The sequence below is a fragment of the Chiloscyllium plagiosum genome, chromosome 4 (assembly GCF_004010195.1).
Source record: "Chiloscyllium plagiosum isolate BGI_BamShark_2017 chromosome 4, ASM401019v2, whole genome shotgun sequence".
NCBI classification, from domain to species: Eukaryota; Metazoa; Chordata; class Chondrichthyes; order Orectolobiformes; family Hemiscylliidae; genus Chiloscyllium; species Chiloscyllium plagiosum.
In genome coordinates, this window is record NC_057713.1 from 35,856,729 (window position 1) to 35,869,667 (window position 12,939).

At 41.5% G+C, this 12,939-nt stretch overlaps 1 protein-coding gene across 2 annotated transcripts in view; it reads right to left on the reverse strand.

Annotated features, from left to right (window-relative positions):
- LOC122548950 overlaps window positions 1-11,455 on the reverse strand; it is a 63,216-nt gene extending 51,761 nt beyond the window's left edge. Inside the window, exon 1 of one of the 2 annotated variants that reach the window (XM_043687960.1) lies at window positions 10,862-11,455. In XM_043687960.1, the coding sequence (XP_043543895.1) occupies window positions 10,862-10,931 (70 nt within the window). In that variant the 5' untranslated portion in view covers window positions 10,932-11,455. Of the gene's footprint in view, window positions 1-8,150; window positions 8,339-10,861 lie in introns of those variants that run through there. The other variant, XM_043687961.1, reaches the window with a different exon arrangement.
- Window positions 11,456-12,939: the final 1,484 nt, after the last annotated feature.

The following is a 12,939-nucleotide window of genomic DNA, read 5'->3' on the forward strand; positions in this document are numbered from 1 at the left end:
GTGGTAGAGAATTCACAGGTTCACCATTCTCTGAATGATTTCTTCCCATCCTGGTCTGAAATGGCCTACCATCATCTGAGACTAGGACTCTTGTTCTGGACTCCACCTCTCAATTAGGGGAAAGAACTCTGTCTTCATTCAACCCAGCCTCAAAACTAAATCCATTTCAATAAACCCCCACCCACCACCATTCTAAACTCCTCTGAATACAAGCTAAGCAGACCCAATCTCACATAAAACAACAACTTTGCCATTCCCAGAATCAATAGTTTCCCTCTATGGAAAATACATATTCTTCTGAGGCAGTGAAATCAAAATTGCACACAATATTGTCGATGTAGTCTCACCAAGGCTGTGCATAACTACAATAACTTTCCTACTTTCTGAACTCAAGCCCCCTTGCAATAAAGGCTAAATTACCATTTGCCTTCTTAACAGCTTGCTGCATCTCATGCTTGCATCTAATCACTCCTATACAAGAACAACCATGCCCTGTCCACTGCCTTTTAATGAAATTACCTAATCAATTGGAGCCAACTCATCCCCGATACCTTTGTAGTTTCACTCACTGAGAGTTAGGACCCTAGTTCTGGATTGGGCTACTCATTCCCTTGGATTTCTCAGAAAATTAACTAACCCACTTTGTTCACAAAATCAAATGTTATATTTCCTGCCCCAATATTTGTGCCTCAATGTACTAGTCTAAAATCCCATCTTGTCTACACTCCAAGTATTCGTGTATAATATTGTCTATAACCTGGTGTCATGTGACCTCAATATTAATCACTAATGTTGGCCAGTTCACACAAATTAAAATTGCCCATTACTCTCACATGCATCTCTAATTTTGTGTTTAATGCCATCTCTATCTCACCATGACTGGTTGGAGGCTTACAAGTAACTCCTGTAAATATTTTCCACCCCTTGTTTCTCAACTCCACCCAGTCTGATTCTACACTCAGTTTCTGTGCCAATGACCTTTCTCACAATTGCATGGATATAATCTTTTGTGAACGCCTTCTTTTCCATTTTGCCCATCATTGTGGAAGATTAATCAATCAATCTTGGGGGTTCAGTTCCCAGCCTTGATTACCTCGCCTAGTCTCTGATTACAATAGTGATTAGGGGCAACATGGTGGCTCAGTGGTTAGCACTGCTGCCTCACAGCACCAGGGACCCAGGTTCACTTCGCACTTCGGGCGACTGTCTGCATGGTGTTACGTGCATTAGTCAGGGGTAAATATAGGGGAGGGTAATGGGTCTGGGTAGGTTACTCTTCAGAGGGTCAGTATGGACTTGTTGGGCCAAATGGCCTGTTTCCATATTGTAGGGAATCTAATCACAATCATGTCATATCTATGCACAACCATTTGAGCTGTGAATTAGTGTACTTATTGCAAGGTCCATTTGTATTCAGATATAGTACTTGTAAAAATGTCAAAAAGACAAGTCAAACGTCTATTTTTGGTATACATCTTTGCTATTAGTCCTTATTTCCTCTGCCTTATGGAATTATGGAAAGTCCAGTTGATGCTGAGACAAAATCAGCCATAAAAGGCAGAGCAGGCTCAAGGGGCTGAACTGCCTATTTCTACTCGTTGTAGTTATATTATATTGTTCCACAGATTTGTTCCACCTTTGTCATGCACTTCCATTTTTGTTTCCCCTCACTCTTGCCTCCCCTCAGATTCCTATCCCCCTGCCACTCTAGACCAAATCCTTCCCCACTGTACTAACTAATGCTTCTGTGGGGATATGGTCTCAATCCTGCTGGGGTGCCTCATCCTCCCTAAAATCAGTCTGAATACCTCATGTATCTAAATCTTTCCTCCCTACATCATCCATCCAGGCTAGTCACATTTCCTATTCCTGAACTTGATAGCACGTGACACAGATTAAAAACTTTGAGATAATAAAATGGAACGAGCAAGCCATTCAGCCTTTCAAACTTGCTCCACCATTCAACAGATCACACCTGATCTGCCCTAGGCCTCAACTCTCCTTTCATGCCAATTCCTCAGAGTCCTCAACTTCTGGATATATCACAAACCTATTTTTTTTTTTAAAAATACTTTCATTGATTTAGCCTCAGGGTAGAGAAGTCTAGACATTCACTACCTTCTGGACGAAAAGAAATTTCTGTGCCCATCACAATTTAAAATGAGTGCCCTTTATTCTGTAGCTATCTCCTAATGTCATGCAATACTGCCCATTTGTAGAAATATCTTATCAGCATCTACTCTGTCACCCTCAGAATGTTGTGTGCTTCAATAAGATCACTCTTCAATCCTTCGAGACACTAAAATCAATAAAGGCCGACGTATTCACCTGTTCTTGAAAAGTCAATCTTACATCTCTGTAATTAACCTAGTGAAATGCTTCTGAACTAGCTCCAATGCCAGCATATTATTTCTTAAATGTGGGGACCAAGACTGTACTCGTGTGTGTGTGTGTGTCAGTGCGAGTATCGTGCAATGGTGGTCACCTGTAATGTGACATGAACCCAAGGTCCCGGTTGAGGCCCTCCCTATGGGTACCGAACTGGTCCAGGACATTCAGCCTCGGACCTTCGGGTGAACATCCTCTAAGGTGGACTTCAGGACAGGCAGCAGAGAAAAGTGGCCGAGCAGAGGCTGATAGCTAAGTTCAATACCCTTAGGGAGGCCCTCAACCGGAACCTTGGGTTCATGTCACATTACAGGTGACCATTGCACCACACACATAAATACACTTTGTGGGGTGAATTTGTACTTGCAGGGTTACATTGTACTTTATGTAAAACTCCGTTATCTCACTTTTTAGATTAGAATCAATCGAAGCATCATGGCATAGACAGAGAACACAGGGGGCCAACACCTTCAACATATTGTCCAGCTATCACCATTGTTAACAGCTAACCCGAGAATGCAACTTTTTAAAAAAAGGTTTTGTGATTTACACATGAAAGAAATGAAACTATCACTGTATTCTAACATATGAAAGGCTTAACAGAATCAATTTTTCAATGTATAATTTCAGTTACATCACAGCAAATTTTTGCTATCAATTCTGTGTTACGATTGAGCCCTCCACAATCACCTGATGAAGGAGTGTCGCTCCGAAAGCTAGTGTGCTTCCAATTAAACCTGGTGTTGTGTGATATTTAACAAAGCATCATGCCTGTGACATGAAGCCAATCAGCATTCACTTCCCTCTTTACTCCAGACAGAAATTTCACAAGTTCCAGGTCCATCTGAGCTCAACCATCTAAAAGAAGTGGAAATAATTATTTCTTCCATCACTGCATTCTATTGCAATTTCAAAGCTTAAGCCTCCAGTCTCTTTCCTGATAGAAATCTTAAATTCATTGCCATTCCAACCCCTGTATCACTACCAAATATTTTGTGCATTCTCCTTCAGAGTATTGCAAGGCTTTCTTTTTGAAAAGAATTTCATACTTACCACACTGACTTATCTATAAAGACACTACAAAAACCAGAGCACAGTGACTCTTTTTTTTCCATTGTTTCTACTGTCAGTTAGCAACAAGCACCCACGATATTGTCTCAAAGCCATCATAAGTAAGCAGTTTGATCATTGTTCTATTTGAGGTCCAATTTCATCATCCTACTCAACAGTCTAAAAGGATTGTGTATCTTTGGGGAGTTAATACCGTGTAAGCTGAACCTGACCTATATCAATACCACACGGGAAAAGACAACTAAAATCCTTCCAGGGCCACATCAGTCAAGATTGTAAAATATGATACATATGTCATCTCAGGGTTTCATGCCCTGTTCTCAAATTAAACTTCACATAGTGACACCAGCACTAAGTTTAAATTTTAGAAACTTATTGACTAAAGAAAAAAAGAACAAAGTTAAAAGGGTATTGCAGACATCTCCAGGAGTAGCGAGGACCCTGAACCTGCCATATCAAGGACACGTAATTGAGGAAGTAAAGGTTAGAAATCCTGAAGCTATACTGTGCCGATTCGATGAGGAATATATAATCTGGAAAGAGTAATGCTCATGGAAGGTTCTGGGTTCTATTTGCTGTCTTTACTGGGGGGGCTGATATCTGCAATGCATTGGAAAAATCACTTCTGGCCCCAACACAGGCAGTAAAGCAAAAAAGAAAACAAAAATCAGTCAGGATTCCTCCATCCACTTCCTATCCAGTTAGCACTGCTGGAAGTGACAGAATTGTCAAGCACTCTGACACAAAAACAGGGCATCCAGTCCATAAAGTCAGCATTAATTTTTTACCCCCATTCTGTCATTCAGTTTCTTATCCATACATTCCCATCTCAATGAATTTCAAGCTCTTCATGATGCTGAGATCCTTTGTCACCAGTGACTGAGGAGGACCACCACTTTTCAATGAGAAGCTGACAGGAAGGTAATTGGACAGAGGGCGAGGGTCCAGGTGAAGGGAACTGGGTAAGAGTGCCCACTGTAAATAGAGGATTCCTGCTTAAAGGAGTGATTGAGAGGTGGTGACAGAAATGGGCCAAATAGGACAAGACCAGATTGGGATGTCTGATTGGTGCAGACAAGTTGGACCAAAGGGTCTGCTTCCATGCCACATGACTGAGTGTTTGCATGCCAGAGACTCAGCAGCATGCGAATACAGCTAAGCAATCCCAAAACCAACAGATCAGATCGAAGCTCTGCAGTCCTACCAAATCCAGTTGTGGATGATTGTTGACAGTTAAACAGCTCGCCTGAAGAGGAGAAGGAACAAATATCCCAACCCTCCATTATCTGAGAGTCCAGCACACATCCATGCAGAAGCATTGCCACTATCTTCAGCCAGAAGTGCCAAGTGGACAATCCATCTTTGCCTCCGCCTGATATTCCAAAAGATCATTCTTCAACTCATTTTTCATTAAATTAATTTGGTGGGAGGGGGGGTGTACTGGGAGGTCAATCCTCAGTCCCAACCCATCACTGCAGAAGTTCTCCAAGATCGTGCCTTCTACCCAACCATCTTTAGCTGCTCAAATCAGTGACCTTCCTTGCAACATAATGTCAAAAGTGGGGATGCTTACTCATGATTACATAATGCTCAACACCTTTAGCAGTGATTCAGTTACTGAAGCAGTCAATGTCCATCTTAAACAATAGAGAATCTATGTCACACCTTAACATTCAGTACTATTCCAATTATAGATTCAACAGTCTGATTCTCCAACTAAAAATATTCTGACTTAGTAGCCACAGTGTAAGCCAGATACAAAATTCACAGCAGCAACTCACCAAGGGTCCTCTATGCATAATCTCTACTACCTAGAAGGGCAAGAGCAGCAGTTGCGGATGAATATTAGCTCTCCACTTCCCACAACAAGATGTAGAACTACATCACTCTGTTCCTTCACTGTCACTGATCAAACTCCTGGAATTCCTGCCCTAATAGAGTTGTATATGTATGTACACCACATCAACCACAGCAGGTCAAGGAGGTGGCACACCACCATCCTCTCAAGGCAATAATGGCCCAGCCAGCAATGCCATCCTCTATCAGAACCCTGGGTCTGGGTGGGTTACTCTTTGGAGGGATCGGTGTGGACTTGTTGGGCTGAAGGGCCTATTTCCATACTGTAAGGAATGTAATCTAGTCTACTAGAATGTTGAAAGGATTCTCCAATTCTTCCTTGCAGAGAGAACTAGTCTCCGTCTGCCACCATCTCCACTCTCCTCTTAGCACAGCTTGTTTGCTCACTGTACAATTTCTCCTTCAATTCCGCCCACTCCATATAAACAAAAAATGGAGTATGGGTAGGTGCATGGCTCCAAGCTATGCCTAGCTTATTGAGAGATCCAGGAATTACTCCTTGTTCCAGTTCTACTCAGGTCCCTTCCCTCATCTCCTTTACCATTATATTGATTTATCAGGGTTATTTCTTGCTCACATCCTCAAATGGAAATATTCATCAATTTTGTTTATAATTTCCACTCTTCTGCCATCATCATATGTCCATTTCTGATTTTCACTCCCCTTCCTTGACTGGGAATAAGATATCAACTGATATTGACCAGTAAGCCTCCCACAGGTAACCTGACACTTGCTCACATCCCACATTCTGTACAGACTCCATTCCAACTCCCAATTTCTCCATCTCTGTTCCATCTGTTGACAAGAAATATTCTTCTATACTAGTGCATCAACTGAGGAATTCCACCCCCTCCCCAACAAGATCCTGGTTGCTAGAGTCCATTCTATTTCATGGATTTATGCTCTCACCCTTTCTCATCCATCACAGACCATGACAAGTTTCCACTCAACTTTACCTTCCATTCCAACACTCTCCATATTCAATTGAGAATTTTTTGCTATCTCCATCACCTCCTGCAATGAGGCTATCAAACAAATTTTCTCCAGCTGTCTTCTTTCAGAATTCTAAAAGATATCTTTTCTTTGCAACAGAGAATTGCAAACGCTGAAAATCTGAAACAAAAACAAATTCCACAGGACCGATCGCATCTGTAGAGAGAGATTTATCGTACAACTTTTCCCTTCTGGTTCAGTTTCTCTGTACTTCCCCTTACATTTAGTCAGCTGCTATCCTGACTTTCACAACTGATCTGGACCTTTATGACTGTTTCAATCAGATCACCTCTCATTCTTCATTTCAGAGAGTATATTCAGTCTTTCATCATAAGACAAACTTCTCATCCAAGGGACCCAATCTAATGAACCTTCATTGTACCACTTCCAAAGCAAGTTTCTGCCCTTAAATGAGGTGAAGTCAAAGTCACTTCCTTGCCAAAGTACCATTTGACAAGCAAAACTGAAGTCAATGAAGATCAGGAGAAACTCCCCATTGGTTGGAGTCTTATCCAGCATATTGGAAGAAGGTTGTGGTTGTATGAGGTCAGTCATATCAGCCCAGAACTTTGCAATTAGAGTTTTCAATGTACAGTTCGAAATCCAGCCATCCTCAACTGCATCAACGTGCTTCTGTCCATAGTTTGATCGGAAATGAGAATGGTTGATGACAATATTCATATCACCCACAACCTCGGGAGAAGTTGAAGCACTGTGTTCCTACTTGAGCTGATAAGTAGCAAACAACATTTGTACCAAAAAAGTGCCAGATGAGCATCTCCAACAATCAAGATTCTGACCTTTTCCCCTTGATATTCAATGCCTTTACCATCACTGAATCATCCACCATTGCCCAGAAATTGAACTGAACCAGCTAAATAAATACTGTGGCTAAGAGAGCAGGTCAGATGCTGGGAATTCTATGGAGTGTAACTCGTTTCCCGACTCCTCACAGATTGTCTGACACCCGAAAGGTGCAAGTCAGCAGTTTGATGGAATACTCTTCACTTGCCTGGGTGAGGGCAGCTCCAACACTCGAAACTTCAAAGAAACTAATTGACTCAAATCAGAACCCTCACCTACCATTAAGAATTCACTCCCTCCTCCTCCAGTGCACAGTGTCAGTAGTATGTAATATCTATCAGATGCACCAAGGTTACTTCAAAAGTATCTTTCAAACCCATGAACTTTACCACCTAAAAAGGCCAAGGGCAAAAAAAATACCTGCAAGTTCCCCTCCACCCTGATATGGAGCTACGCCCAATAATTCCTTAATCACTAAACTCCTTCCCTAACAGCATTGTGTCGTTATCAGTATGCCACAGGGCGTGTGACAATTTAACACAGTAGCTTCTTAGCACCTTCTTAAAGGTAATTAAGGATAGGCAACAAGTGCTAGCCTTGCCAGTGATGTTTCAACCTCATGAACGGGTTAAAAAGAATTATGGCCTTGTCTGTCTTCCCATGACCTCTCCACTGCCAAGGACACTGCATTTTGCTACTTTCCAATCCTTTCTGGCTGCCTGCCAGGTGATCCATTCAGCTGAGGACAGGAAAGGAGGTAAAATCTGTTTAAGATAAATTTGACACAACTTTCCATATCAAATTTTCTGCTTTCCTACCTCAACTCCATCCTGATGAAGCCAAGACAGAGTCATAGAGATGTACAGCATGGAAAAAGACCCTTCAGTCCAACTTGTCTAGTGAGCAAGTAATCAGTTTATAGAACAGTCCCATTCAAGAAATTGTGGAAGTAACAATAATGATTCATTCAAATGTAAATTAAACAGCACAAGTATTTTGAGGCATGACACATAGTAAGGGAGGAGATAAGCAGCTACCTTTAGTCCTCTTGGGTCTTCCAGACTTTTTCTTACGACGTTTTAATCTGTTGGATATTACTAGATGATGGTTGATTGCTTTAGTTGATTAATAATTCCATCATCGTTGTTTCATGCAACTACCAGGCTGGTTGAAAGCAAGCTAGACATACAGACAGACACTGGTTTTCTTGTTGTTGATATAGAGACAACTAACTTGTAGAAAGATATTGTCATGGCATGATGCCTAACCTTCACAAGAAGGTTTTCTGTGCAACCACATTCTGAAAAATCTGAGTTATACTGCATACTTCAGATTCACTGCTTCGACCCTAACTCCAAAGGGAGAGTGCTTCGACATGTTTGAAGAGGAGGAGCAAGTGTTGGTCAACATTCCTCCCCGAACATTATATCACTGTCGACAGGTCTAACTTATTAATCCTCTTTTCTGATTCCCATGTTTGACTTCACAACAAGGACAGCCCTTGGGGAACATGGTCTGAACTTGGGGAGCATGGCAAAATATTATACAATTGTCAAGTCTTTCTTAGAAAAGCAATCTCAGATCATTTTCTCAGCCTGAAATAAAATATCTTGGAAAAAATGTATAACGTGCAAACAGTTCTTTACAGACTTAAGCAATCCACAGAATATTTCTGTGCTGTTGGGTCAGCAGCATGATGTGGCAAGCCAGTGGCAGAGATGTGAGGGAGAGGATCAGGCAATGTTTATCCAAAATAATCACTCAAGAAATGAAACTGATGAAACCGAACAGATGCTGAGGCCTTAGTCTCTTAGCCTTCAAATAATTTGGCATCTCATGTCATTGCACAGGGTGACCTTAGTGTCTCAAACAGGAAGGACTATGTTATAGAACAAATTAGTCATAGCAAGTTTTGAGAAGATTTGTAGCTCATGTTGAGGTTCTGGATCGAGTTACACCTCATCTACCACCACCTGAGAAAAAGAACAGGAAATGACATCACCAACCCAAACACAAATAGAAAACACGAATCATCAGCAGTGCTTTGCCTGGAGGCCCACTGAAGATGTTACCTAATAGGGTAACGAAACGTCGGGAAATTAACCTTCCAGCTCGGCGAGCAAACTTACATCCAAAAATAATCATACTGGAGTTCAAAACAAATTTGTAGGCTAAGGAGAGTTCAGTGGAAATAACAGAGTAGATTTGCAAAACAATGCATGGCATGGTGTTTGGAAAAAACCACAGAGAAATTAAGAACTTTTACCCCACACAGAATTTGGTAGGAATCAGGAACACATTGCTTGAAAAGATGGTGGAAGCAGAAACCCTCAATACCTGGATACGCACTTGAAATACCCTAACCTATAGCGCGTGGAACAAAAGCCAGAACGATTCATTTTAATTGGCCTCAGTACTGTGCCACTACATCAGTGCGATTATATCCAGTGTAAAGCTCAAATTCACATCCTCTGACCCAAAGGCAGTGCTTCAAACTGAACCAATGACATTTCATTCAATCATCTTTTCATCAAATTCTATAGCAGACGTCTGACAAAAGTTAGCTCAATTTTTCTCTCCAAGATGCTGCCAGACCTGCTGAGTTTCTTCAGCAATGTTGTTTCAGAGTTCCAGCACCTACTGTTCTTTATTTTATTCTAGAGTCCATTTTGTTTTCCTAACTACTAAGACATAACTTCTAATTGTATAGTATCTGCCATATCAATACATTCAAAATCATTTTGCAGCCAAATAGGACATTAAAAAATTGTTGCAATGCAACCAGTGGTAACCAATTTGTGCACAGCAAGATTCAGATTAAGAAAGAGGCCAGATGTTCTGTTTTGGAGATGATGGATGAGAAGATACATTTTGGGTCAAGACACGAGAGGAACTGCCCTGCTCCCCTTAAAAACGTGCTGCAGGATCTTTTATATCTACTGGATAGGTCAGGTGGAGACTCAATTTCATGCTTCACCCAAAGGAGAGCACTTCAGACAGTGTTACACTTCCCTAGCACTGGACAGAAGTGTCGGCCTAAACCATGTGCTCAAATCTCAGGAATGGAGCTTGAATTCACAATCTACTGGCCCAGAGATAAGAATACTACAGCTTGAAACGACCCATTTGGAGAATCAAGTTGGGTTCAAACATTTTGCCTGATGTATTTCACTAACGGTCCTGTTTACTTGAAAGAACCACACTATGATACCTTGATTTCATTCGGATTCCTATAGATGACAAAATAACACCATTTCATTTTAGCTAAGGTCCAAGGTCAGTAATCAGCCTTAACTTCTATTCGCCTTTAGTACAAACACTGATAAAACAAGGCCATCCTTGAATGCACTTATTAAGCTTCTCAACTGTGTTATATAATCTGACACCGCTTATCAGCTTTAAATCAAAACTGGTGCAGGGCAAGTCGAATCATGGATGAATACAGAGATTTAATTTTAACTGTGAAAGTAGATATTTAGGTCTGAATATGGTAGTATGCCCTGCTTTATTCAGCGTTATATCGGATAATGCTGCGTTCAGAACTGGAAAGCAGATTTCACAGAATGATGATTTGCTCGTCCCCGTTATGAAAATGTCCGTCCACAATAATAAAAATGAATTTTCAACATCGAGGTGGGGGCGGGGAGAGGGAAGAGTGCAACATTAAGACTGTTAAGCAGTCATGCTCTGGGAAAAAAAAGAGATAAAAGAATGAATTAATTAAATCCTCTTCCCAACCCCGACGCACCTGGGCTCCTTTGCTTCGGTTGGAATTCCTCATGTAGACTCGCTGCATCTTTTGCTGCGTCTCCAGGCATTGTCGAACCGGCTCTCAGAATGAATGCGGCGGGTTCATTTAGGCGAAGCAGCCGGCTTGTGTTGTTTGGTTATCCCTACACCTGATCCTTCAGCAGAGCTGGGGGAGGGGCAAGGAAGCGAGAGCAAACGTCTGCTGGCTGCGTGTGTGTTTGTGAGGCCGCAACTGAGAGTGCGCTGCACCAGCATCCCCTCTGACAGTGCACTCTACCGTACTTAGCTGTGTCATGCTAGATGATGTCAGCAGGATTCTGGAGAAAAATCAGGGTGTGTACCAGGCACTGCAGAGCGAGGGAGAGAGAGAGAGAGAGAGCTCGGTGGCCAAATAGAAAGCTCTCGTCTCCAATCAATACTGCAGAATAAGAAGCCACTTTTCCAGCACCTGGGCTAATTGCATCACTCTGATCCTGTTTTCCACTCTAGAGATAAACCTTATTTTTTGTAACCTTTGTTAGATTAATGTTTCACCCTTCTTTTAGATATTCATTTTAAATTCAAGCAGTGTCTGTTTAAACATCAGCAGGATTGCCACTAGTAATAATAACTGAAGCACAAAGACCATCAATGAAAAGGCGGGGAGAAGAGATAGCCTCGTTTGTTGAGAGTAAGGGGGCTCTCTCTTTTAACGTGAAAACGTAGATTATTAACCCCTGCCTGGGTAATAACCGAAAAAAAACATTCAATACGAAAGTAGGCGGACGTGGGTCGGATTGCCAGATTGTCTTTAATTGCCAGAAATACAAAAAGGAACTGCATTAAGCCAGCCCCGCGGTTAAATGTATCCGCTTTTTCAAGGTCTGTACGTTCTTAACACATTCTAAAATGATAGAAAGCTATAGTGCAGAAGGGTTGTACCTCATGTGAGAACAAGAGGGTGTGGATTATTTCTGTTCCAAGCAAACACTCATTCTGAAGGGTTATCAACAACAATGATTTGCATTGAGAGAGTGCCTTTCCTGTGTTTTTTTTTAACCTCAAACCGCTTTACAGGAGCATTTATTAAACAATATTTCCTAATCACAGAAGCTTGTTGAGCCCAAAACATTGAATGCACTCAAGAAGGAGTTAGACCTAGTTCTTGGGAGTTAAAGGAATCAAAGAATGTGAGAAGAAAGCAGAAACAGGATACTGAGTTGAATGATCTGTCATGATTCTACTGAATGGCGTATTCCTGTTCCTATTTTCTATGCTTCTAAAGCAAGGGAGTTGCCTCTAGCTGCCTCAACCACTGCCACATAAACTGGTTTTCTGGTCATTTATCTGATGAACGTTTGTGAGATCTTGTACTTGAAACCAGTGGTTCAACAGTGACAACTTTAAAATTACATAATTAATTGTGAAATATTAAGATGTTCTTGGGTCATAACAGGCACAATGTAAACTCCTTTGGTAATTCTGGAAAAAAAACAATAGATTTTGTTGGGTGTCTTCAACTTCAATATTTGTAGGTGGGCTTGGCCAGTATTGTTTCTCATCTTTGTGACCCTGGAGAAGGTGGTAGTGAGCTGCTTCTTGAACCTCTGCAGCCCAGGGACATATACACAGTGCACTGTTTGGAAGGGATTTCCAGACACAACAACACAGGAGGAATTGAAAAATACTTCCAAGGCAGGATTGTAAATGGCTTGGAAGGGAATTTGCAGGTGATGTTCCCATGCCTATGGAGCCCTTGTCATTCTAAATAAAGTGGCTTTGAAAGGTACTTTGCTGAGTTATTACAAAGTCTTGCAGATACTACAAACTGCTACTATTTATATTGAGTTCAAATCCCACCATCAGCTGTAGCAGGATTTGAATCGAGGTTCCCAGAACACTATCTGGGTATCTGGATTAACAATCCAGCAATAATACCACTAGGCCATCACTTCTCCACTTCCTGAGGTTCCTGACAGATGCTGGTCTTTAGGCAATTCAATTCATGTCACAGGATGTCAAAATGAATTGATAAAGGCAGTAGATACAGCAAAGGTTACAGGCACTGATGATATCCTAGCAGTAGTATCATAGAGA